This window comes from Micropterus dolomieu, linkage group LG13 (assembly GCF_021292245.1).
Source record: "Micropterus dolomieu isolate WLL.071019.BEF.003 ecotype Adirondacks linkage group LG13, ASM2129224v1, whole genome shotgun sequence".
NCBI classification, from domain to species: domain Eukaryota; kingdom Metazoa; phylum Chordata; class Actinopteri; order Centrarchiformes; family Centrarchidae; genus Micropterus; species Micropterus dolomieu.
The window spans coordinates 15710487-15737250 of record NC_060162.1 but is presented as its reverse complement, the minus strand read 5'-3'; the positions used below and the strand labels follow the sequence as shown (position 1 = coordinate 15737250).

General features: G+C 40.1%; 1 protein-coding gene and 1 pseudogene across 3 annotated transcripts; one reads left to right on the top strand and one right to left on the bottom strand.

Annotated features, from left to right (window-relative positions):
• The first annotated feature begins 875 nt into the window (after nt 1–875).
• LOC123981823 (prosaposin) lies at nt 876–6501 on the top strand. 3 transcript variants are annotated; one of them, XM_046067022.1, is made up of 10 exons: nt 876–1003; nt 1135–1193; nt 1875–1949; nt 4679–4801; nt 4938–5051; nt 5192–5227; nt 5384–5567; nt 5720–5778; nt 5861–5926; nt 6040–6501. In XM_046067022.1, the coding sequence occupies exons 1-9, from the start codon at nt 952–954 to the stop codon at nt 5915–5917; spliced, it is 759 nt and encodes a 252-aa protein (XP_045922978.1). In that variant the 5' UTR covers nt 876–951; the 3' UTR covers nt 5918–5926; nt 6040–6501. The 3 variants fall into 3 exon arrangements, with proteins under 3 accessions (XP_045922978.1, XP_045922977.1, XP_045922976.1); XM_046067021.1 differs by having other exon boundaries at nt 5153–5227; XM_046067020.1 differs by having other exon boundaries at nt 5147–5227.
• A 7807-nt stretch (nt 6502–14308) lies between these two features.
• On the bottom strand, nt 14309–20711 carry LOC123981829 (annotated as a pseudogene).
• Nucleotides 20712–26764: the final 6053 nt, after the last annotated feature.

Below are 26764 nucleotides of genomic sequence, written 5' to 3'. Positions count from 1 at the left end.
GCCCCTTCATCTTACTGTCCCCAGGTCAGATCTATGGGACAGGGAGGTAGCTGCATGCATTGTTCTCTGCCACAGTGTCTTATATGAAGCTACCACCAGGAGTCACCAGTAAAATGTGCATTTCCAAAAACATGGCTTGAAACAAAACAAGAAAATCTCCACCACTAAACATTTTAGGGACTTTAAATGTATGAAAGTAAACTGTCAGAGAATGACCTACCAGAGGTAAACCGTTATGAAAGCATAAACATTAGGTGTAAAAGACATCCAAGGTACTGACTGCCTTACATATTTGATTTATACTATTTGCTGATAAAGTACAATTTCTCTGACCAAAAACTGAGATTAGAAATAAGTATATGGTGTTGCGAAGGGCCGATGTGAGCACACAGTAGTATACATGTAGTAGGTTATAGTTTTAAGAAGTACTAGGAGAGATGATGTGGAGTTGTGCTGCTGTTTTTCACCATGACAGGGCCAAGGTAACAAGGCCGTTTTCACCATCAGACCGACTCTGACTGTCCTGAGATATACTTCAGTTAATGTTTATAGTGGAGCAGCTGATAAAAACAAAGCTGCCATTGTCAAACGTCAGTATTCACAGCTAGAATGAACCAAACTACAGGATGGGATGATGTGACACAAAGCAGCTACAGCACATTTTAAATATCTACAGTACATCTGTCAACACATTTGAGTCTTTATAAATGTCAAAGTTTTAGCACCTCAATGTGAGGAACTGAATATGAAACTTGACTAATATTAGCTTACTGAAAGGCAGAGAAAGAAACGGTTCCGCTATATTGAAGACAAATCTTATCACGGTTGCTTTCACCCCCCTCAAAATCTGGTTGGTGGGGGTTGTCAAATATAAGCGCGCACTCACAGTTCCCTGTACAGACCTCAGGAGGGAAGACATTAGATTCTGAAGTAGCCTGAAAATAACGGAGGATGGCCTTGCTTAAGACCGCTTTGCTTCTCTTCATTTGTCTTGAAGGCTGTGGTAAGCCTATAATTAATTGTAATAATTTATGATATGAATAATGATGATTTAAGACGTGAATAGTAGAAAAGTCAAGTGCTGAGTTACATTACAAGGAAGAGGATCAATAATGATGAATTTTCCCCCTGCAGCTCTGACTTCGGGTTTGAATATCGATGGATTGCAAAATGTTCCAGATTCCCTGAGAGCAGTAAGTTTGATTTTGGATTTCTTGCAATAACATATATATTTTCACTCAAAAGATAAATAAATAAACACAAACACATATGATGGTGATTATGATGTGCTGGTTTACAATATGATGTGTGTGTTACGTGTTGTTCTGATTAAGAACTTCTTGAAACACGACTCAGATCTCAATTCAAGAAACACTATACATGTAATTATATAGAAATTTGGTGATTTTCAATAACTTCCTAGATTTACTTTAGGAAAACATTTTGTATCTTGTGTGCTAAAATTGTATGTTTAATGCATCATTCTTTCTTAGGAGTAATGAGGACGCTACAGTATGATACACAATTGTTCCATTCTTTAAGAGAAAGCATGCAATCATTAACTCCACACAATTAAATTGAAACAATGTGACAAATGCAAGGAAATAATGTTGACTTGTTACAGAGGGAACTAAGATTTGCATTTCTTCAAAATCAGGAAGTACCTTCATTTCTAATGTTTCAGTTTTGAATCTATAGTGGAACTAATCCAGCCACAAATAAGTTTCTTCCTCATGAAATACACTTTAGATGAACTCTAATTATACATTATAAATCTCATGTACACAATAACTTAGAATGAGGCACTGGTAAGTGTAAGTTATTCAATCTGTTTACGGTGTTTATTTATTTTCATTGTTTGACCTTATATTCAGAATGGGGACGTCTGCCAGGACTGCACACAAATTTTTCAACTACTTGCTGACCTGTTTTCCAATGCAGACCTCCAGGTGAGTACAAGTAGGCGACTAAACAGCACATTCCACTGGATCAATATTTGCTTACTGATTATTATTGATACTATGAATGTCCAAATTCATAAATCAAGATTAAAATAGCTGAAGTGTTTGCTGAGATCAGTAGTTGAATAGTTTATCAAATATAGAAATGCTTCAAATTCCTAGAGTTTATTCCACCTGTTCTCTTATCAGTTGAAGCACATTCAGAGATGCAAATCATTTGTGTATACAATGAAATACACATACACACCCACACACAGAAACTAAAGGTGGGGTCCATTTTTGTAACGGGTGTATAGCCACTTCCTATTTTCTATGTCTAACAAAAGTTTAAATGAAATTTCACATACAATTTCTGATTCTTAGCTGACCTCAAACATCCTTCTTCCTCTGATTGTAATCCGGTCTGTGCAGCACCCCATCTGAGACCAAAGAGAGAACGCTTAAATTGGCTGATTTATACATTAACCATTGCAGATAGTACCCAGAGATAGTACGTAGCTTGTCGTCATAGCGACGGCACACACAACTGCCGCGACGTTATGTTCAATGCAACACACACCAGCGATCCACACAGCTTTCTCTTTTTAAGTTAAAACGTTTCAACATTCCTCAAAATGTAAAGACAGATAAGCGGTATGAAAACCTTCCAGCTGTGTTTTCCTCTGCCGTTGTTGCTGCAGCGGTCTGTGTGACGGCGGGAGCAGAGGGCTCTGTGAGCGGGCGGCTGGCCGGCCTCACACGCTCCTCGTGCGGGTTGGCACAGGCTTCCACCCCAGCCACTTGCGGAGCTCCTCAACTCCGACAATATTCAAGCACATTTTTGTTCCGCCATCACTTCTCGTAAAATTGTCAATATTCTAAATCTACACAGCGGATTTCTCACCTCAAAACTTCTCAGAAGTGGATTTAGTAATGAAATTACATACAAAAACTGGCCTCTGTCAGGCGCACGCAATGATGATGCAGTGAATAGTGAATATTCTCTCTGACCAATCAGGAGTCTGTCATGTTTTCACATTACATTTTAGTATCCCTCAGCTCGCTTGGAACCTCGACGGAGGTGAGGTGATATGAAAAAAAGTACCTGGAAGCAGGTACAGGTACAACATTTCTACAATGGAAAACCAAACAAAGGCAAGTCGAGCCAAAGGGCCTCCGCTCAGACTAGCTTGGTTTGAGGGCGTTCCTGACCCCCTAGCCGCTTGGCAAGCTTTATGAAGGTTTTCATTGTGACGTCACAAGTAAAGGAAGTGAAGGGCTGGACTACAAACGAGCTGTTTTCAAGCGGTTCAGAGCAGAGCTTTCTGTGGGAGATGGGAACTCCCTTTGGGCTGGACTTTGGGCTTTTTCACTTTGCAAACATGTTACATGCACAAAAAAGATATATAACTCAATAAAGGAGAGGGAAAAAGCCAAAAAGCATAATACCACCTCTTTAAACACATGAAGGCATAAACAAGACATAAACAAGACATAATAAAATAGCTAATCATATGAACAAATACAAAGGAAGGATAGTTTTATAAATTATCAAAATTCTACTCATTATAATGAAGTACTTTTTTTATTTTCATCGCAGCAAAATTGTAGTGCATTTCTTTGTAATTACAGAAACTAATATTCCAAAATGACCTTTGGCAAAGGTCTGTTTTACAATGTCTCCCTTTACAGCCCCATCACTCTATGCCAATCACGAGCCTGCAGCCGATCTTGGCCCGCTCAACAGCCACATAGCTCAACAAAGGCCAGCTTTAAAATTCAATTACTTTTGCAGTTTTGTAACCCTGAAGATATTCCTCAGTGAAAGACTATGCAGACTAAAGAGATAGTTTTCTCACATTTGTTTTTTATGAGCTAAGTTTAGCTAATTAACTACCTGTTAATGTGCCTGTTAGGCGGCATGTGATTGGCTGAAGGCTGAAAGCTGAGGTTACAGGGACTGGTGACATCGCCAGTCATGAAAAGTGACATGAAATTAAATAAAACAAATAAAAATGAATTCCAATTTTAAAAATTCTGTTAAACCTCAAAAATTTAACTTCAAAATTGTTTTTTACTTCTAAAACTGTCTGTGCCTGCCACAGTGTGCTATTCTTCCCCATGTGGAATAAGGACAAGCATATGCAGAGTGAATCAGGTGATTCATAACTTGTTCCTGATTGGAGAAACTGGACATGTTACTGACCCGTGGTACAACCATCCCCACTGTTCCCTATGTTCAATCATATATATATGATTTTTGCCTCAAAGACAAAAGCTAAAACTCTTCCTTTAAAGGGTGACTGTCCATAATTTTACTGCTTTTGCATTGCACTTTTGTTCAAATTATATCAAATTGACATTGTTTGACCACTCTCTTATTTCCTGTTGTAATGTTCTGCAGCATCTGCATCTCCTTAAAATGTGAATATATCCATTTAAAGCTCTAAACTAAGAAAAAGATAGCACACTAACTCAGTGAATGACCTATAAAACATATACATCCGATCTTGGAATGAAATATTGTCTCGGCTGCCCTTTTAAACAATGGTGCATGATCTAAATAATAGCACTACTCACTCAATCTTGTGAGGGAGTAACTTTGCATGTCTCTCAGAATCAATGATCATGCTCTCACTCACTGGTGTTTAGATTCATATAGTAGTCATTACACTAACTCATCCATAATAGCTCACTTGTCCTGAGGACTAAACACCCAATACAATGTTTTATTTCAGAAAAAAATCATGGATGGCATTGACAATCTGTGTGCCCACCTGCCTGGGCCAGCTGGCAAATTCTGCAAAGACGAGGTGGAGAAGATGCTTCCACTGGCCATCAACTTCATTACTAGTATTGTAGTAAGTTGCCTGCTGGAATCATCATCAGAGATATATCAGGAGTAAAATAATAATGGTGTGTTCTGTAGTCTGTCTTTGTGTTTCTGATGCTATTGAGCTGTTTATTCTCAACACAAATCGCCCTGTCTCTTTGTAGAAACCAGCAGAGGTCTGCAAAATCATTGGGCTGTGTGGCTCCTGTGACAAGCAGGAGAAGATGCTCCACTATTTTGTCAAGGAGGCCCTTCAGGTCGCTGTGACAAATGAAAATGTCAGTAAAGTACAGCTTCGAGTAATAATAATATATTTTGAGAAAAGGCCCCAGTTTGTGCTTTACTCTCTCTGCTGTTTGTGTCTGTCTATAAGGTGCAGCCTTCAACACAATGCTCCTTCTGCATTTTTCTTTTAAAGACTTTGGAGGGCCTGCTACCTAAAGAAAGGACAGAGGTGTGTCATACTCACAAGGAATACATGTGCAAATAAACACAATATCTCTTTGTCCCCCCCCACACATATATTCATGCAAGTAGACGCCAAAATTCCTCCAGACAGCACTGCTGGTGACATCATGCACGCTTACCTTTCTCTCGGTTTCTTCTGCAGGACGCTGTGATCAAGCTGCTGGAGGAGATCTGTCACATTTTGCCCTCCTCATACCGGGATCAGTGTGAGGCTGTCATTGGCAAGTTTGGAAAGACTGTGCTAGAGGCAATCCTAGGCTACGCCACCCCTCAGGCCATCTGCGCTCTCATCCACCTGTGTGAAGGACAAGAGGCTCCTCTTGTAGGTCAGTCTGCCTCTCCTTGAAGGATAGTTGTGTGCAGGCTTTTGTCTTCAAATATTGAATCCTCAAGTTCAAACCAAATATTTACGTGAAAAAAGGACAATTAATCGATTATCAAGTCATCAATTCAAATGCTTCTGTTTTTTCACTCTCAGATCCATGCACTTTGACAACGTACAGGTGCAGAGACTTCAAGACCGCTCTCAAATGTGGAGTAAGTAAACAGCTATTAGGTTATAAACTTTTTGAGCTTATGGATGCTCGGTAGTGATCACATTTGACTTATCTCTATGCAGACTGTGTTTTACTGTCAGAGATTTGCCTGGAAACCTCTCAACTACAACACGCTTTAAAATGTTGGGGTGAGTGGAAAACGTTTTGGGAACTTAAATCAGTGATATTAAATATATAATATACAATATCATGACAACCTTCACAGACAATTTCATAATATCTCCAAATTTCTGTGTTCAAGGTGGGACTAAGAATATGAGTCAACCTCTCTGCCTGGATGACCCAGATCTTTCATTGTCAAAATATCAAAATATTTCTCTAACTGCTTGACACTTCGGATTTCTTTCATATACTATTTGATGATACTGATTTGATATATTACTGCATTTTGGGATTTGGCATGGTACATAGTAAAGTGAATAAAGAAATGTGAATTGATTATTTGAACTTCAGAAGGAGAAGGAATGTTGAAAAGATATGAAAGCTTGACTGTTAGATCAGAAAGTTGAATGATTGCTACAAAGGAAGAGCATGTTTCACAATTATTAAGTATACTTAATATTTCTAACTAAGTTTTTTCTTCAGATGTTTGTACTAAATAACCTTTATTTTGTATATTATCTTTGAAGTTCCTTCTTGTAATCTTTCCCACAGATGATCTCAGGAGAATTATCTGAATAAATGTTATAACGTTTGGATATTATGGGCTGTGAAACATCACTTGATCAGAGTTAGACTTCCCTCTTTACATTAAGGGATCAGGTAAATTTTATTCAGTTTCATCTCTTGTATATTAATTTGTCATAGTCTGGCCTATCTATACTTTCTTCGCACTCTGTATTTTGTAGGCAGGCTGTGTTCACAGGTCTAAATTCCAAAGATGTTGCAGCTGTTAATTAGCAGTGGTCTTTACAACAAAGTAGAATGAAAGCTGGAATAGAAACTACACTCATGGTTTTGTGTCACTGAATTTATACTCTGCCATAGCATGTGTTGCTATTTCCAGCCTCTTTATATGGAGACCTACATTTGCCTTTGTATGACCATTTTTATTTTCATCCGCAACATTTTCAGTAGTTCTAGCTAGAAACTCCATATAGAAATGATCATTTTTAAAGAACTGCAGTAACATATAGGCTAAAGTATGTCTGGACCTTAACATGGAATCACATAAATCTGCTTTATGAAGTAAATAGGCAAAAGCACAGCCCATGAGCACAAGTAACAGTGTAGTTTACATGAAGGGTTTAAAAAGAGAAACAACACATCAAACTCTTTAGTATTGATTTTTGAAGAGGGTTTTGCTGGCAGGGTCAGTAGTAAGGAGTCAGATATCTGGGGGCGGGTGATAAGGGCAGAGCAGAAATTAAGAAAAGGCACTTTTACACATTTAGCAACTACAGTGAGATATTCACATTCAAACATTTAAATATGATACAACCAGATTCAACAGAGAAAAAAGGATCCATGTATACAGGCTGCTTTATCTGTACAACAGAAACCAATCATTTGTCTTGTCTGTAGATGACCTAGAGGCTGGAAACATATTGTAAAAAATATTCTTTGGGAAATTTTATCATTTTACTGGATTGTCACTCAAACACAACATCAATAGCTCCTACCTGAGGTTTATCTGCAGTACACTCAAGGAACCACAAGGTGATGTCAGAGGAGCCAGAGACAAATTATCAGGGTTATCAATGTAAAACAAAGTATTATTATATATGGGGACACAGTGCCACCTAGCTACATACACACAGCTCAGAACAGGTACAGACTATAGTGAAGGGTGAATACCACTCTCATTCAGGCTTACAGCTGGCTTAGTCTCAACTCAGTTACTATACTATATTATGAAGAGTAAAGTCAAGGAGAAAGGTTACTCAGCAGTGAAAAGGCTCATACGGTTCATTTACAAGATCTTGGGTTCAAATCTGGCCAGGGTGTCTGGCACACGTGCTTTCTCAATGTATCAGCATTTTCTGCTAGTAAACTCTCCAACAGTCTATAAAAGAACAAGAAGAGGGGCAACCTTGACAAACCCCGGTTGATTGTGTTGTGCAATTCCAGTGAAAGTTTCAAATCCACAAGAATTAAATAACATCTGATCCCATGTCCTCATTTGAACAAACTAAATCTGCTGAGCTGTGCGCCACCTGTTATCTCTATATCTGTCTGTGGCTCTGCTCTTCATGTTCTTCCATACCAGTCCACCTTTCACATTGTGTGCAGATGAGACTGAAGCATTCAACACTCCCTTGGGACATTTTGAGTATTTGGTGATGCCCTTCGGCTAACCAAAGCTCCGGCAGTGTTTCAAAATCTAGTGAATAATGTCCTGAGTGCTTTTCTGAATCGTTTTGTTTCGATGACATCATGATCTTCCTAGTCTGACCACGTTTCTCATGTCTGCCAGGTGCTGCAGAGGTTACTGGAAAAAAAGCTTTTCACATAGGCGAAGGAACGTGAGTTTCATGCTCAGCTTTGTGGGATACATTATTGAGAGATGTCAGGTGAAGTTCCAGGCAGTGGTAGAGTGGTCGGTTCTGGAGACACATAAGCAATGCCACGTTTCTGGGGGGTTTGCTAACTTTTACCCGCAATTCATCTGATTGACTGTAGCCGAGTTGGCACCCCCGTAACACAACTTATTTTGGTTAAGACCCTATTTCTGTGGACCAGAGAGTCTGAAAAGGCATTCACTAAGTTAAAAACTTTATTCACAGATCCCGTATTTGTCCAATCGGACGTCTGACACCAGTTTATTGCTAAGGTGGATGCCTCAGACATAGGGGTGGGGGCAGCTCTCTCCCAACATTTTGGTCTAGATCAGAAATTACATCCCTGTGCTTTTTTCTCTTGTCGCGTATCCCCAGCTGAATACAACTAAGTTAGCCTTAGAGGAGTGGAGGCACTGGATGGAGGGGACAGAACTTCCTTTTGTGATCCGGACCAATGATAAAAATCTTTAATACATTCAGACAGCCAAAAGGCTGAACTCCTGTCAGGCATTAAGCCTAACGTTCTATCGCGGTAATATGTTTCTCTGGAGGATGCTTCTGGGTCAGACACCAATATGACCCAGAAGCAGAAACTGCTCACATCCCGGAAAACTGCAGATCTCCTAGTCCACCATGTATTCTGCCAGCATGTCCCCCTGGACATTTTCTCTGACAGAGGGCCGCAGTTCCTATCCCAGGTGTGGAAAGCATCTTGTCAGGCTATGGGGGCCAATGTGAGTCATTCTTCTGGTTTTCATTCTCAGACGACTAGACAAGCTGAGATAGCTAATCTATACCCAGAATCTGCCCTGCGGTGCTTAGCCACAGGTTTATCACCCTTTGAAACTTCTCTCTGCATTTAACCACCTCCCTCCCAGGAGAGTGAATCATTGATCTCATCAGTCCAGCTCCACCTTTGATGCTGCCGCACGGTGTGGAGAGACACTTGGACAGCACTGCTACTCTCCACTAAGAACAACCACTACATTGCAGATTGCCATTGGACTGAATACAAACAAGGTCAAAGTCTGGTCAAGTCATGAAAAGTGTCTCCTCGGTTATTGGCCCTTTTGAAATTGAACATTTAATCAACCCCTCTGCTGTTAAACTCAAACAGCCCCGTACCATTAGAATCCATCCCGCATTCCATGTCTCTCAACTGTTCCAGTCTCTTCTAGGCCTCTATGCTTGGTGTTTGCTCTGTCTTCTTCCTGCCCAGCTCTACGGCACCTGCCTGCTGAGTGTGGAGTTTCACCGTCAGGATTTCACAATCGCACAATATCAATAAATCATCTTTGATATTCCCTTTAAACACAGTCTCAGTGTCTCCGTCTGAGTCCTTTAAACAACCATCCCATAACAGATTCAACAATACAAGCTCAATTATATACTTTACCATGAGTACATACATTTATAAATTTTATCCAAAGCGACTTACAATTGCTATACGTGTCAGAGGTTACATGCCTCTGAAGCAACTAGGGGTGCTCAGGGACACATTGGTTTCTCAGTGGATTCAAATCCAGGTCTTGCACACCAAAGGCATGCGTCTTATCCATTGCATCATCACCACCCCATACCATGGCATTAAGATCACGTTTTTGTCTGTGACCCAAAGGAGCCGGTGGAGGGCTGGTGCTAATCAGGGCCCGTATTTATCAAGCTTTTCAAAGTGCCATTTTAGTCTTAAGTGCTGAGAATTCATGAAATTTACTCCTACTTTTAAACTTGAAAATAAAAGCAAGTTATCAAATTTCTTAAAGCTAAGACTCACTCTCCCAGTTATTTAAGACAGCTCCAGAGGTCTCTCAAGTGGTTAGGAGCTGCCAGTAGGGGCTTGTGATGGCACTGTGGAGACGCTGTAGTGGGACAACGGTGTGGATTTGTGCATTTTATATTGAATAATTTGGAGCTACTCCAAATTCCTCTTTCCTCTCCCAGAGGGGAGAAGGGGGTGTTAAAGATCAACTTCAACAGACTGCTGGGGAGACCCCAACGGAAGGGGGGGGGGGGGTTGCTTTCTCTAAGTGCTTTGTAAATGACCATAAAACTGGCACCTTTTTGATTCCGAAGCTGATAATGCGGGGCCTGACTGTTAAACTGACAAAGGGACACCAACCAGCGATTAGCATTTTCCTGAACAGCCTATCAAAACTGGCAGACTTTCTGTCCGTTTCTCTCTTTTCAAAGACGCATGTTGCAGTCAGAGTCTTCTCTGAAGAGGGCAATGAAGTCTCAGTAGTACCCGATGCGAGCACCACATACAACACAATTTATCAAATTACACATCGGATATACAGTATGAAAATAAGATTGATTGGATTATACTCACAAGTATAAAACCTGTTACATGCGTCTATTAAAAGTAAAGTAACACAAAAATGTCAGGGAAATTACTTTACTTAGATTTAAGTACTGCAGTTGTACATTTGAAATACCTTCCTACCTTTCTGATAGGAAGCCTTCTTGAGGTGGTATAAAACATTTCTTCTTAAATTATGATTTGAGTTGTGGACAACTATGACCACATGACCAACATTTCACTGCCCAAGTCAGCTATAACACAAGTCTTGTCCATTAGACTACATGCTGTACAGTATTTGTAATTTGATTTATTATGCATTTCTTCTTCATTGCATGATTTAGAATAATAAGGTGAGAAATGGGTCTGAGTTCATCCTGCACTGCAGCAGCTAATAAAGTCCATTTAATCCCAAAAACGCTTTTCTTTTAGGCAGGCTGGAGCAGAAAACAACTCACCTTTCTCAAGTTGTACAGTAATGTCACATGTGTATGAAGGTGGATCAAACAAATGTCTTAAATGTCAATTTGGAGACTCCAGTCTATTTACACAAGATAAATAAGCAATGCAGACAGTTGTAAAGAAAGAACATCTTTTTCTTCGGTTCTCTACTTGTTATAGTTACACAGTATTAGGGGTGTGGGCTGTATTAAAAGTATCCACTGTTCTCCCATGCTCTAACACACAGTAACGATGAAATGTGTGCTGTTCTCACATTCTTCCTCTGTATGTACACATAAACAACAAGGCAGGGAAATATAAAAGGAATTTATTTTGTTGCTCTTCTTCTCCTCCTCCTCCTCCTTTTCCTCTGAAGAATATGGTTATGTTCTCCGCATGCCTCCTCCTGTGTTTTCTGTGTAAGACATAGAAGTACAGTAACTAACGTTAGCTTTCATTAAATCATTTCGACTGGTGAAGTGCAGTAAAGTTAACTTTAAATTGACTTCACCACCACACATAAAACATGGCTTAATAGCAATCACATTTAACAGAAGCATAAAATTCTTCTTAATGGTAACTGTTAAGATTAGTTTATTTGTTAGTCACCACCACTAGCTTAAGAGCTTTAGCCTATATGATGTTAGCACTACATAAATTAGCCTAGCAGCTAACGGACTTTTACTCTCCTCAGTTTAACAGATTACATGTATTATTCATAATACTCACCGCTGGTGAAGTCACTGCATCTCCCGACACAACACCACGGTTGAATTTTCACCCTGAATGGCGTTTTTGTTGAAACAGCAGCTGAAAACAGCAGAGCAACAGGCAGCTCCGTGTGGGAGCCGTAAATACTCGAATAAGAGTGCACTCCAGATTTAGCTGCGCCTAACTGATGTGGCTCTCAGAAACAACAGCTCACTTTCCTGCAGTTCTGTGTACGTATAAGTCGCTAATTGAAAACTCTGTAGGTCAGAGTGTCCACATGAAAAGAGAAGGAAGACATGGCTGGTAGTGTTTTCAAACAGAGTTGCTAAACACCTCAGGGCACTGAAGGAAGCCATCTGACTGTATGAAGAGCAGATCGTTGATGTTTGCAGGCAGAGAAGGCCTAGAGCTCTCCCGTCTGACTGGTCCACCAATGGGCAGAAGTTCACCCCTTGAGACACAGCCCCTCCTCATTTGCATAATGAGGCAGAAATGCATACAGAAATGTAGAAAGGACAGGCAGAAATAAATACCATGGGTGAAAATAAGGTTAAAAAATACAAAAATATTAAAACACACACATAAATAAATACATTTAAAAAATAAGTAATTAATAAATAAAGTTGAAGATTATAACAGAGAATAAATAAATAAGGCAATTATTACAAAGGTGAATAAGTAAAGGCACTAATTAAAATATATACATTTATGTCTCCTTGTATAATTACTACCTACATTTATTTATTTACTTTATTTTTTTGTGTATTTAATTGGATGCTTATTTATTTATTGAGCATTTATTTATTTCTGCCTGTGTCAGGATCGGTCCTCCATATGTTTGCCTCTATTTGAGTAGTTATGTTAACATGTTGTTGCTATCTGTTATTAGTGCTGAAAAGAAGCTAAATAGGTTACTTTTGCAGTGTTTTTATTTTCAGCAAGACACTCCCTCATCTAATGGAATCAATGCTTGTTTATAATACTTTCCTACAAAATTCCTTTAGAAATGATGATAAAGAAATGTCTTACTATACTCTTAATCGCCAGCTTGAATTTAAGGATGAATAACTAAATTCCCCGGTTCCTAAGGAGAGATGATCTTGGATTAATCTAAACTTTCCTCATGTAACCTGAGCTCCCCCAAGTGGACAAAATAAGTATTACATACCATCATTGCAAATGCCGTTAAATGTGTAAATATCCTGACCAATAATGTGAAAATTGTTTTCCTGTTACCAAATGCTTAACTCAGAACGGCACAACCGTTTGACCATTGAGGTTCGATTGTGGAAAATATTCGATTATAATACGCGCAAATAGATTTCTTTTCTTTTAGACATTAAGTTTAGAAAGGCAGTCCCTCGGGAAACCTGAAACGCCCTCTGGGGAACCAAGCCCCAGGCAACAAAAGAGCGACACGCGATGTTGTTCGCTCTTCTCTCTCGGCCTGCCCTCTGGACGCGTCGGCACGCGTCCGGCTTGCCTCACCAGGCAACGCCCAAGAGTCGGCCAGCGAAACAGGCCTTTTGTTCGCTTGAAGCTACACATGCGAAGTGCCGATCGATCTGCCCTTCAGTTTGTTTTATTTTCTTTCTTTCGTTTTCTTAAAGTTATCAGTCCGTTAAGTTACACTGGACTAATTCAGGAACGACCAAGTTCCATTTTTAAGCTTTTTCGTCGAGCCAACTTCACCGAGGTCAGACCAAGACACGTGGTCTCGCCACCGGCAACGAAGGAAACCTGAAAAAAGCCGAATTGCCAGACGGAGGACGGCGTTTTCTTCAGTCAGACACAGAGAACCCTGGAGAATCCCTAGCAAAAAGCCAGGATGGGGCAGCTAGCGTGGGACCCGTGCAACAGGCCGAAATGGGCCGTCGACAAGCAATCTGTGGTCAGAGATTTCCTTTTAACTCCTAAACTCATAGCGTTAGTTTACTTTCATTAGTTCTCCTATGCCGTATGAGTCCAATGGTTCCCACAATCGAACCTCCCGGCTCATTATGCCGCCATTGTTTATTTTCCCTCTATTCAACCACCCTTTTATATCACATTAGTTAGAGAATAAATTCACTGTAATATAATCAAGAACTGTGTGTGTTGCCTATTTCTACGTCCCTGCCAAGAGAATTGACCCTTTAGATATGAGACTGACTGATTGATTTAAGATAATTGAGCGATTATTAACTAACTGATCACTGGTAATAATTTATAATAATTATTAAAAGCTATCTAGAGGTCCGGAGACTCTAGGATTATAACAACTCCGGTGGTGTCTTTTTTATGAATATTAAAATTCATAATTGGGTATTAATTCTCATAAATTTATAAAAATGCATAACTAAATTAGGCATGCTACATTATACAGAACTTTTAAAATTTAAATGGGCGAGTTATAAATAAATTCACCCCCTGGATTTGGGCTAACGTTTACAACATCTACCTTTATCCATGGTTTTGACTATGTGTTGTTAAGATGACTGCTAATTAACAACAGCAACATAGATAGGCTATACACACCTTTACACTATAAAACACATTGCCTCTCTTTACTTGTCAAACTTGAAAACTGTTGTTCAGGTTCAGAAACAATTACCATAACAGTTGGACTTTAAATAATGCATTCAAAATAAAGTATAATCACAATCTTTGTAAAAAAAATTACTTGATAAATTTACAATCTTACAGACTTAAGAAAATAAATAAATAAATATGTAAATGTATGTTATTTAAACATTTTGAGGTAAATAGAAGACATTCCACACTATGTACAAACCTCTTGTTTGTTCTTAAAACCCACCTCTCATTCACTTACTTGCAAGCTCAAACAACACATAATGAAGAATGATTAGACCGATTTTGCAGAATGAAAAACACAGTGGGTAACTAATGATAGTTAATTTGGTGTTGAGAATCTCCCCAAAGATCAAAAGGTTTGGTCCAGTGCTGTTTCACCCGAGTTGGCTGTGCAGGGTCACTCCTTCCAGGTTCACCCTTCGGATGGTGTTGCAAGGGATGATAGGGTTGTTGTCTGAGACAACGTTGAAAGGGTCCTTGGTGATAAATTTGAAACCAGTGTTGTCACAGATGATCCTGGATAAGGTGGCAGCGAACAGAGCAGCTCTCTGACTTGGGGTGAAGACACCCGGTTTCTCGTACCACAGCCTGATCATTTCAAACAAGAGGAGCAGTAAAAGTGATCAGTATCAACAGGTACTGTATTTGAAATGCATTTATTTTTGAGATTGTGTGATCCGTCTGCAGCTGGCATTTGATATAAATGAATAAGATAATTGACTGTCAGGCAAATATATTTTTAATAAATTTGTGTTACTTGCACTGAACTTTTAGCTATAATTTAAGATTTGTCAGGAGGGGAAGGCAGCAACCAGCTCGAGCTGAATGCAGTAAACAAATGCTAGAAAGACAGTATCAAAACCTCTGTCTACTGCAGGCCACAACCCAGGTAATTAGGGCCCGAACAACGACTGCTGTGAGGTCCCTATTGTGTTTGTCCCCGTTGGACGCATTTTGGCTCGATAGCCCCCCCTAACAATGTCTCAATAGCGCCCCCTAACAATTTTTAAAACCAAAGCCCCCTCCATTTTCTTTGGCCTACATTCACCAAACGGGGTAGGTATATGTATCGTCTCCAGACTTAAAAATAAGCCTCTTGAACCAATAACCTAAACCCAACGATTTTCCATTTACACCCTCTGTATTTTAATGAAGTTGTCCTAGGTATATGATAAGATCGACTTCAAATGTGGGCTGTGCTATCCCAAGGTCCTTGCAATGTTAAACTGCAAAGCTTTTTTTGATTGATCAAACAGCGTGTCCATGGCGTGGCGTGCAATTTTGATGGTTTGCCATGAAAAATTGTGTAAATGGGCTAGACATTGTCAGATCTGCCCCAAACGTCACATGTTTGATAAGAGTCCCGCCCCGAAGTCATCTAAATGCAAATATCCAGTGGTAGTGAAAGCGCCACCTACTGGCAACAGGAAGTAACATATTGTATTTGTTGCGGTACTCCTCTAAAGCAGGATAATCCGATTTGGCACAAAACTTTCTCAATAAAGCCATAAGACGTAAATGATATAAGGTTGTCAATGTTGTGACTTAATGTCAAATAATGCGTTGCCATGGCAACGCATTATTTGGCATGAAAGAGGAAGCTGTGAGAGGCTAGGAAGCTTGAAATCTCACACTTTCCACACACAGAATGGGTGTGTTTTAATGTCTAATACTGCTCAAGGGCATGTGTGTGGAAAAACCGCTCTATAGCGCAACCTGCAAGATTTCAAAGGAGCAGCCCCAGCTGCCTGTTACACCTAGAGTTACCAAATTTTGTAGGCACGTGTATAATGTCGGGACTAAAAGAAAAGTCTGCTGGAGCGATATGCCAAACCCAACAGGAAGTTGGCCATATTGATTCAAATTTCTTATTTTACCTTGTTTATAGGCTTCGTACTTTGAATTACTCGCCATGAAACATGAAGCTGTTTTTTAAGAGCTGTACCTTTAAACCCACAGAAAGTCAGCCACAGTGGATTGAAGTTTTAACTGACACATCAACCACACATTGTCAGATATATGACAGAACGCACAACGGACACATAGATGCAGCCCACCCCCAATTGAAGTCTTACCACGCGACAGCTATGTGGGTGCGGCACACCCCAATGAGCAGGAGGTGTTTGGGCCCGCTCATCGCTGCTTGCAACTTTAATATTTATATTGTTTCTAACAATTTGCAGTAGGTTGCAGAGGAGACTGAATAAATATTTTGCTGTTATGCAGACAGAGTACCATTTTAAAGCAGTTATAAAAAGCAAGGTTTCAGAGTGTGTTGCAGACTGACACAGTTGTAGCTGCTTGCAGACATTTAGATATTTAGCTGAAGTAGTGCAGGATGTTATGTGTAACAATCACCACAGTAAAGTGATACAACAAAGACTAATTTGGAAACAATGTAAATTCACTTGTTTGCTGGTGTCCTGGTTGGGTAAATTAAGAATCAACAGCTAGTTCAAGTCTCCATGTGTGTCTAAATCTGAATTTAAAAGTGCATTCAACTATAGTATAAAAAGTATGTGCATCATGTATTTATTCAAAACAATAACATGTTTTTAATGTAATGTTCTTATTTAAATTGTACAATTTAAATCTATTATGTGTAGAATTTTACACTGCCCCCCAATTCCCCTGCAGCCCCCATAAATTCAAACATCTCAGATGACATTTTTCTACAAACAAAATCAAATTATGCCTTCAGAATCTCACACCTACATTACAATTCATAGGCCTACACATTGTGTCCACACACGTACTGACCTGTCACCCAGGCGGATCCTCTGGAACTGTCCTGCGATGATGCAGGCCCCACACAGCCGCGAGGGACTAATGGTTCTGCCACACCTCCCAGCCAGATGTCGATGTTGTCAGGCGTACCATAATAGTGCTGCAGATTGCTAGCCAGTTTAGTGTTATTCAGGACTTGAGCGAGCTCTGCCTGGTTCTTGGGCTGAGACAGGCCACAGAACCTACGCCAGGCCTTGTAGCCTAAAGGAGCAACAAGCAGCAAAGTGAGGTCAATCAATCAAGAAAGGGATGAAACACTGGAAGAAAAAAATGCTGAAAATCACAGTGAGGGATGTACCAGGCAGGCCGTGGTCACTTGACCTCTGCATGTTGAGAGAGCCCAGGTCCAAAGCCAGATTTTGCACAAACTGGAACAACCTATCCCTAAGGGCAGTCACCAACATGTGATGGTGATAGTTTAGTTTAGCAGGATGGTGGATCAAACCACGGAAGATAGGGTCAACGCCACCTGGAGAGGTAATATAAAAATTAGGGTGACAGTTCAAGACAGAGTGACTGAAGCTCACTACACTTCTCTCTGTACAGCTTACCCTCATAGATGATTCTCCAGGGGGTGAAGAAGGCCATAAACAAAGGGACATTGGGGAACTGATGGTCCTCCTTGTTGTCTTCATTCAGACGGGGAATAAATGGCTGGAGGGTCAAGTGGGCGAAGCGGAAAGCTGCTGTTGCAAAGATGTTGGCGATGCTGCGGTCGACGTTGGGATCGTAACCAGGGTAAGGGCCAAGCTGTGTACGTACCACGTCTGTACCCAAAATGTGTGGCAGATAGTCCCTGAACATGAACACCTGAGAGAGACAGGGAGATTTACAATCAGTAAATTGAGTGGATTATATGGCACCTGCTTTGGAGATGTAAATACAGAATTATAAATGCTGGCTCTCAGGTTTAGCTACCTGCGAGTAAGCACCCATGATCTTGCGGGCCTCTTGGTAGAGGGTCTCGCTGTCCCACTGTGGGTTTAGTCTCTTCAGTTGACGAGCCAGGCGGTTATGCTCACGCACAAACAGCGTGTGCATGCATGTCAGAGCGATGTTCTCAACAACGCGAGAGTCACCTTAGAGGCAGAAATTTACACATTAAACAGTTGATCAGCAGTGTTCCTGTTCACTTCCTAATAGAAGTTGTGAAAAAAATTAATAATAAATTATTTATACTATATAGCTCAGTAATGAGATATTTGTGATACAACATTTGAGTTGCAACATGTTCTCTAGCAAGCTTGCTTTCTCTTTGTAATTAGCTAGTTAATATCATTTTAATGTAAATGTTAGTAAATCATCAATAAAGGGTCCTGGTTTTATCACTTTCTAACAAGTCATCTAGCTGATTGGTAGCATTCCTATTTTAAATCATTAAAATAGGAATGTTAAATCATACTCTCATTTCTGTTAACCACCAGCATCCATTTGTTGATGCGTAGTAAAAGCTATAATTCTGATTATTGGATTGGTCAGGATTAAAGAGCAGTGCATCTTAGGCGATCCACTCAGCCCTCGGGTGCAGTGATCGCCCAGAGTAGAGGAAAAAGACCCGCGATAGGGGCCATGCTGGACCAGCTTGGACTTCAGGCTACAAAATGGTACTCAGGTTGGGCAGGCCATGGAAATCAGAGGCTGTTGTGCCCACATCTTCTCAGACACCTGTATTACTGTATTTATTTAAAATGTTACCATACTTCAAAATAGCCTATTTAGACTATTTTATTAGTCTTAACTACAGTATGGTTTTGTAGTATAGGCCTAGTGATAAATAAACTACTCTGATACCTTAACATTTTACAAAGATGACTAACCTCCGATGAAACAGGGCACCTCTTTGGCATTTGTGTTGTTGGTGATTTTTGCGTGAGTGGCACACATGTTTGCATTGAGAGGGTCGAAGGGCAGCACCTCACAACCTTGGTCTTCATATTCTTTATTGACTTTGAGCAGGCCGCCATCAGAATTGAGGTCGCGAAGAAACAGTGCAAGCTTTTCCTCAGAGCCGTACACCTCATTGAGATTCAGGAAGGCTGTCCTGGCATTGATATTCTCTCTTCTGATCGGCTCTGCTCCGAAATTGTAGGCCGAGTATCCCGTTCCGCAAGCAGGGGAGGATATGAACGTAGGGAGGCAGCTATTTTGGTTCAGGAATCTGTAGGAAGGAAAGGCCAAAGATTATAGTGAGAATCTTTTAGTGAAAACAACATCTTAATGTTTGGATTTGAGTTTTGACACCAACCGGGATGGGGATGCATGGATCAGTATTCTCACAGCTTGTGTCACAGTTCAACCCGTTGCTGAAGGAGCGGATGCTGGGGGAGGAGGGCGTGAAGGTGAGATCGTGGTCATTCCACTGCCCAAAGAAGGTCAACAAGAGAGTGTATTGTGAGTCGCTGACCACACCTGCATCCGTTGTGTTTAGGATGTTGTTGGACACCTCTCGCACCTGAGCGTGGAGGAGATTGTATGCAATATGAAATTAGCATTCACATAGGCTATATCAATCAATGACAGTGTCTGGGATAGTCGTAGCAATGGGAGCAAGAAGTTGTTGACTTTTTTGTTTCTGTAGCCTTTCGGCTGGGGTGTTGGAGGCGCTGAGGCGAGGGTTATTTCTAAAAGCACGTACTGCTTGTGTCTGTAAGTGTTGTCTCCGATTGTGTTATGCAGGTCAAACCTGTTGCGTTGAGTGAGCGTTTGTGCACATGATGAACCCTCTCTTGCACCAGACGGAGGGTTTGTGCCATGTAGTCTGCAGATCTCACAGCTGAGCGTGTGTCACCGCGAGGCTGCTTCAGGAGACGAAGAGCATCATGAGGACTCACCACCTCCTTGCGGACTTGTTTCAGACTCCTGGAAGAGAAGAAGTCACAGTCTTTTTGGAGGTTCTGTATCTTTATATATATATATATATATATATATATATATATATATAATAATTACTGAGTGACAAATAGCTTTTCAGCAAACATGTATGCTGAATTAATAATTTGAAAGATAATCCATTATTTTATGAAATAACAAATAAGATGAACTCACTCTTCTGGAGTACTTGTACGCATCATCTACATCATCATTTTCTTTGCCTCCTGAAAGCAGCTCTGAAGGAGAGGACTGCCGATATATTCTCCTGCAAAGAAACAACACATTTATTAAATTGTTAACCTAATATGACAAATTTGATTTTAAAGTTGACTAGCCATATAGGCTAACAGACAAATTCAGTTTTTTAAAAAAGGGACTCAAACACGTCCACAGTATGAAGGATGCAGCCTACCTGCTGGTTTAGAGTGACCAGGCACCAGGCAGACCCTGCACAAGAAGGACAGAAAAAAGCATCTCTGAAACACAAACAGTCAGTAGGCTATAAAAGCTACATTCAGTCTATTTGTTGAAAAATGATGTAACAGAAAATATGTAAGCATCCAAACAAACAAAAATCTAATCTTGTTACCTGTATCTGTGAGGATACCCGTGAAGACTTCAGATGCTCTTGGAGATCTGGAGTTAGCGGTGTTGTGACTAACATCGTGACCTGCTTTATACTCGCCCCAGGGGTTGTCCAGTTGACTCTGCAGAGTAGCACATTCTTCCTCCTCTCTCTGCTAAAGAAAAATACTTTCTTCATATCAGTTAATGTTTCTCATGAACTGATAAGATTAACTATATAAGAAGTAGCGCAGTCACAGTCATTATACTATTATAGGCCTATGTTAGTATTTTGAGTTGACTTTTTACTTTTTTTTTACCATGAAGCCATTTGAAAACTATCTTCTATTAGAATTTTAAAATTGATGTGTTTTAGGAGCATTTCAGACAGATAATTTCATTTTTTTTCTATTTGAAAATTTACACACACTGTCCTTTTTCATGGCATTATCTGACATAACTGGATCCAGTTTTTCTTGCTGGATAAATAGTTTTGCCCTGATTTTTGTAAGACTTTTTGGAATATTTTGTTAGTTTGACAGCTGCCAGTAGAGAGATGGTTGCAGAGTTTGATTGTGTTTGATCTTTTTTTCCAGTAGTTTACTGATGTTACCATGTTGTGGCTGACAGTGTTACACACAGATGAACTTGAGAAAGCCCTCGTGAAGAGAAGTTCAGGAATAAACCTCTTCCAAATGCAAGAGGGTTTAAACCAGTGCCTCATTAAATTTGGGTGTTAATTTCTAACAGAACACCACAAGTACTTATATAGGCTATCTGACTTGTTTTTCTAAGACATGGTTGTGCAAAAGGAAAGACAGATGTAGGCTATGGTAAGACATTTTGTTTACCTTGTTAGAAAGCCTGTGGCTGCTGATTATACAATGACATTTTATAGTTATATATGTATATATAGTTATAGCAAAAAAAAGGAACAGAGGTTTGAGAACTTCCATCAGGGAAAAGCTGATTTTCACGATGGCTTACACAAGGGCGGCATGACCATGCAGAGTTTTCAGCCGGACAATTGGGCCAATAAACCACATAGTATTAAAATAAAGAACAGACAAAAAACTGAAGTTGAATATCGTTTGGTATGTGCCTTAATTGACCGGCCCATAGTGTGGATACTGGCCCAGATGGGGGTGGTGAATGAGCTGTCATCCAAGTGGTGAGAGCTTTAATTTTTAATGTGAGGGACAGCGTGTAGAAGATGGGAGTAAATGTACTTTTACCTAAAGATTTTTAGTACCCACTACTGGCCAGTGGCCCTATGTTGACAAGACAACAGTAATATGATGAGACTGATGACAATATGGCTCATTTGTGTACTCAAGGGCTCAGCTTAGGTGATTACTTGAGAGCTAAAAAGGTGATCATAGTTTTGAAAATGTATTTTAATAAATCTTATCCTGCTGTACTGCATTTGCGTACGATTCTCAAAAATGCAGGAATAAAGGTCTCTAAAGACTCAGAGCCCCCCCGCCCCCAACAAATGCTTTGTCTTGATAGTGAGCTGACCAGGGACATATTCTCAGGCCATTTTTGCACCAGTCCACCCTTGGTATTACATGATCTTTATCGTCACGTACTACTAATTGTCTATGTAAATAAACATCACATATCTAATGACTGACAACGGCTGTGGACTAAGACACTCAAAGACACAGCTCAGACTACAGGATCCTGTTGGATGTTGGATTTAGTAGGGACCCAGACTGCATATTTTGAATCAGGAAGTGAGACATTTGAATCCTTAATCAGTCATCCCACTGACCGATCAACAAAATCCCTTGGCTATCAAGCTGTGAAAAGTATTTATAACTACCCAGAGAGTTGGCACTCTGTATAAAATATAAGCAACAAAATGTGATGGTGTGCTAAACAATGAAAACACATACCTAATTGAAATTAGCACAGACAACTTATCAAATGTTGAAATTGAAAAAGAAAAAATTGGGGAAAATGGCTATTTTGAAATTGTTTCAAGCAATTGATTCCAAGATTACTGCAGTTGGTCTCCTCGGTTCCCAGATGCTTACAGAGTGTTGTTGAAAGAGGAGGTGATGCAACAGTGTGGTGAGTGAGTGTGTATAAGTGACAGTGTGTGGGATTATTTGCAAAGGCAATTTGATATGAACAAAGCTTTCATACAGAAGAAAGAATGTTTGAATGGCAACTCTTTGTTCAACAGGTTTAACATTTAGCATGTTCACAAAAGCATTACAAAATATTTGGTAGTGTCAGGTTGGTAACTATTATTTTAGATGTTTGAGGAACATCTTTTGTTCATGTACATTTCCTTAAAAAAAAATCTAATCTAGAGATACTGTATGTACAGGACTCACACTAAAATACTTTTACATTACAAATGTTTCTATAAATAAATTGCACCAAAAAGAATGTATCTCAACTTTAACTACCCTTGCCTGCTCATGATTGTTGAACACAGATGCGTCTTTCCCATTTGGTTGTGTGACTTAGCCAAACTCCGATCTGAAGTTATGTGTCAGGATTTGTGGTGTGGAGAAGGTAGGAGGACACAAACACAGGACACAGAGCGGAGCAGGTACAGTTCAAAAGGTTTAATGGACAAACTGAGGGCGAGCACACTTACAGGGTGGCTGAGCAGAGGGAATCCAAAACAACAGTCCAAGAAAACAAAGGTGATCCAACAGAAAAATCCAGAAACAGGTGTGATCCGAAATCCAAAGAACTGGTGGGGAACAGGCAGGAAACAAGCAAGACGAGACAAAGCAGGCTACAACCATTACAACAGGGGACAGAGCATAAACACGCAACACTGCAATAACCAGACAAAGACTGAGGGAAAGAAGCAAGGATATATACACAGGGTTAATGAGCTGGGAGGAGGGACACAGGTGAGGGACATAAGGCTAATGAGACAGGCAGGCAGAGAGAGTGCAGGGGAAAACAGAGACTGACCTGCAGAGGGATTACTGGGGTAACAGACACAACACAGGTTACTGAACACTAAACACAGGCCATATCACAAGATGTAACAGATCAGATGCTTGCCTTTGGTGTGGGAGACCTGGGTTCAATTCCCAGGTGAGACATCCACCATTGTGTCCCTGAGCAAGACACTTAACCCCTAGTTGCTCCAGAGGCGTGCGACCTCTGACATGTATAGCAATTGTAAGTCACTTTGGATAAAAGCGTCAGCTAAATGTAAAACACAGATTCCCTTTGCTACCCTTTTTGATCTGGATGAAAGTTTTAGGAAGATTTCATCTTTGATGGGTTATTGGGTAGGTTTGTTTCCTGATGAATAAGCAGTGGTCAATGATAAAGAATTGTTCAAATACCGGTAATTACACCATTGACACACAGAATTTGCTGAAGTAAAATGTTCACACTTATCAGGCCTGAACTGAAAGAAAATTGCTTCAATGTTTGTGGAATAAATTGGATTATTGCAAAAATAAGAGTAGTAGATATACAAAAAGTACTATTGGACATAAAACAGATGTTTATATATAGTCAGGTTGCAATTATATGAATATCATTTACCAGCAGATTTAATTTGTGTGGGTTGTGTTTGGGGTGGTGGTGGCTTTTTGTATCAGTGCACTAATCTCATGCGTTTTGTTATTTCTACAGGTGTTTTTGGAATTATGGGAAAAATGTTACAACTCATAGCCTGCACCCTACAGTATATTACTCTCATTGACCAAGGAGATGCTCCAGTAAGCTTGTCCACATGTTTTAAATGTTCGTAAAAGGTTACTTTTTCACCTCTGGCCTTCCAACATCTTCCAAAATGTATTCGAACATCACAGGCACACAAGTTTTGTGACCGTCAGACATGTGTCGATTATGTGAAAAAACATGCAGTGGAGATTAGATTGAGAAGTGATTCAATTTAATTTTATCTTTGGTGTAGCCTACACGTGGTGGTGATTGTTGTCCTCAGCTCAGTCTAACAGCATAGACAAAAAGGCATTTCTTGTAGGTGCATTACATTTGGCAAAGAAAAGCACATAGTTGACCTTGAGCTAGCAGAGATCGAAAGACAGGAGGAAGCAGGCAGAATGCCAAAGCAGTTTGCACAGGCTAAGATAATACAAATAAAAAGTCCTGGCATAGAAGAAAGTGAAAATGGAACAAAAATGCTTTCATGGATTCCCGCCTACTATTATTTCAAACAAGGTAATAAGGCAAGTTTATAAGGAGACCACATTCTTGTTCACACAATGGAATTCGTTTTCTCAGGGGGAGACAAAGACAGATTCTGGATTATTCCTTTTTGGTATAAAATAATTAAACCAACGCTGGCTGGTTCACTCCAAAGGACATAAAACTTTGTTCAGAGGATGTTTGTTGGGTTATTTCCAGGTAGGGCTGGGCGATAAAATTTCATATCATTCGATATCAATAATATTACGATAAAGTTCAAATCATTATTTCTTTCAAGTTTAAAGGGGCATTATGTAGTTTTCAGCGGCACGGTTCTAAGATTGCAACCAGGTGTGTGCTCGAACCCGTGCTCGCTTGAACTCGTAATCCGAAACCACCACTTTCACACAAATGCCACAATAAACGCAGGAACACCAGCATGCAGGCTGTGGCTTTTCTCCAGACATCTTCAGGCTCTGTTACTTCAACATTCCCGTCTCAGAGGCAGCTCAACGGCGCCGTACCTTTCATCCATGCTCGTTACATGATAATGTTACATTTAGCCATTGCATTAGCCATTGCATTTAGCCAACGTGCTACATCGTTGCTCGCCTGCTGCTTTTCAGTAAACATCTTTACTGTGAGTCCGTCACTGGAGGCTCACCGATGTCAGCACAGCTACGTGTATTGGATGATAATGAAACTGTTAGTGAGCTGGAATGGATATTATAATGATTGTGTCACACTTTATAACAGACCCCAGTAAGTAAATTTACTGTAACTAGTGATAGTGGATGGTTCTTCCTCTGTTGTTGTGACCATTTTGTTGCAGTGTTTTATGTTATGTGGGTCACATTAGTTACAGCGATGGAGAGCTGGAGAAGCGGAGTACTTGAGTATTGGTAAAACCACAATAAACCTAAGCGTTACAAACCTAACAGCGGCAGGTCCAAGCTACTGTAGCATTAGCTGGCTGCATCACTATAGGCTAACGTTAGTAAACAAAATTGCTCCACATTTGCTTTTTACCGTTAATCCTTTTTTGCAGGCTAAAACAGTGGATACAGGATAGTAACATGGGTCTCGACATCTGAACCTGTTTGGTCTGATGGGCTATAGCACATAAACCTTTGTTTTGCATCCTTACGTGGAGCCGGTGTTTTGCTGTGAGCTGGTTGTTTTATGGTGTTAGTGGACTGCATGTCGTTAGCTGCCGTGTTGTCGCTATAGTCTGAGAGAGGCTCGGGAGCGCGCACAGGGCTGAATCCAACTCCCCCAAAGTCCCCAAATTAAAAGCAGAATAGTGGCTGACGCAAGCAACGGAGAAAACAGGCGTGTGCTTAATTTATAAGAGAGTTTTCAGCCCACTGACATTAAGGCATTGAAAAACTTACATAGTCCCTTTAAAGGCTGATTTTTGCTTCTGAATGAAAGTTGAAGAAATCTAATTGTAAAGTAGGAGGGGTTCAAAAGGGTACATTTGCTATCGTCATTGGGCGCATCGGTCAGAATGCGTAGAAGGAAGCCAGGAAACTTTGAATATCCTCAATATCCTTGTGAAACGTTTCACATGATTCTGAAGTTCAAGTTCAAGTTCATTTTATTTATATAGCACATTTTATAGCAGCCAATGACTGACCAAAGTGCTTTACAGAACAACAAAATTAAAAGACACTAACACCATGCATAGCAGCACATCATAGAACAGTACAGCAAAGATAACAGCTTAGAACGGGAGAAGCACAAGCAATCATAAAGTTATCAAAAATAAACAACAGAAAGGACATATAAACATACACACACACACATATACATATAGATATATGTATATACAAAGATACACATACATAAACAACCTTAATTATAGGCCAAAGAAAACAAGTGCGTTTTTAAAAGTAACTTAAAAGAGATCACAGAAGGGGCTATCCTAACGTCTAAGGGCAAATTGTTCCACAGCCGAGGCCCAACCACAGAAAAAGCTCGATCCCCTCTGCGTTTAAGTCTGCAGTGAGGGACTTGTAACAGATTTTGTTCGCCTGATCTGAGACTTCTCGATGGAGTATACGGTTGTAGCA

Bases quoted from the DNA above. Each gene is read 5' to 3' on its own strand.
- LOC123981823 (XM_046067020.1), top strand. From the start codon at position 952: ATGGCCTTGCTTAAGACCGCTTTGCTTCTCTTCATTTGTCTTGAAGGC. The intron at 5,052-5,146 runs GTCAGTAAAGTA...TCTGTCTATAAG, and splicing joins TCGCTGTGACAAATGAAAAT to GTGCAGCCTTCAACACAATG. The intron at 5,779-5,860 runs GTAAGTAAACAG...ATCTCTATGCAG, and splicing joins AGACCGCTCTCAAATGTGGA to ACTGTGTTTTACTGTCAGAG.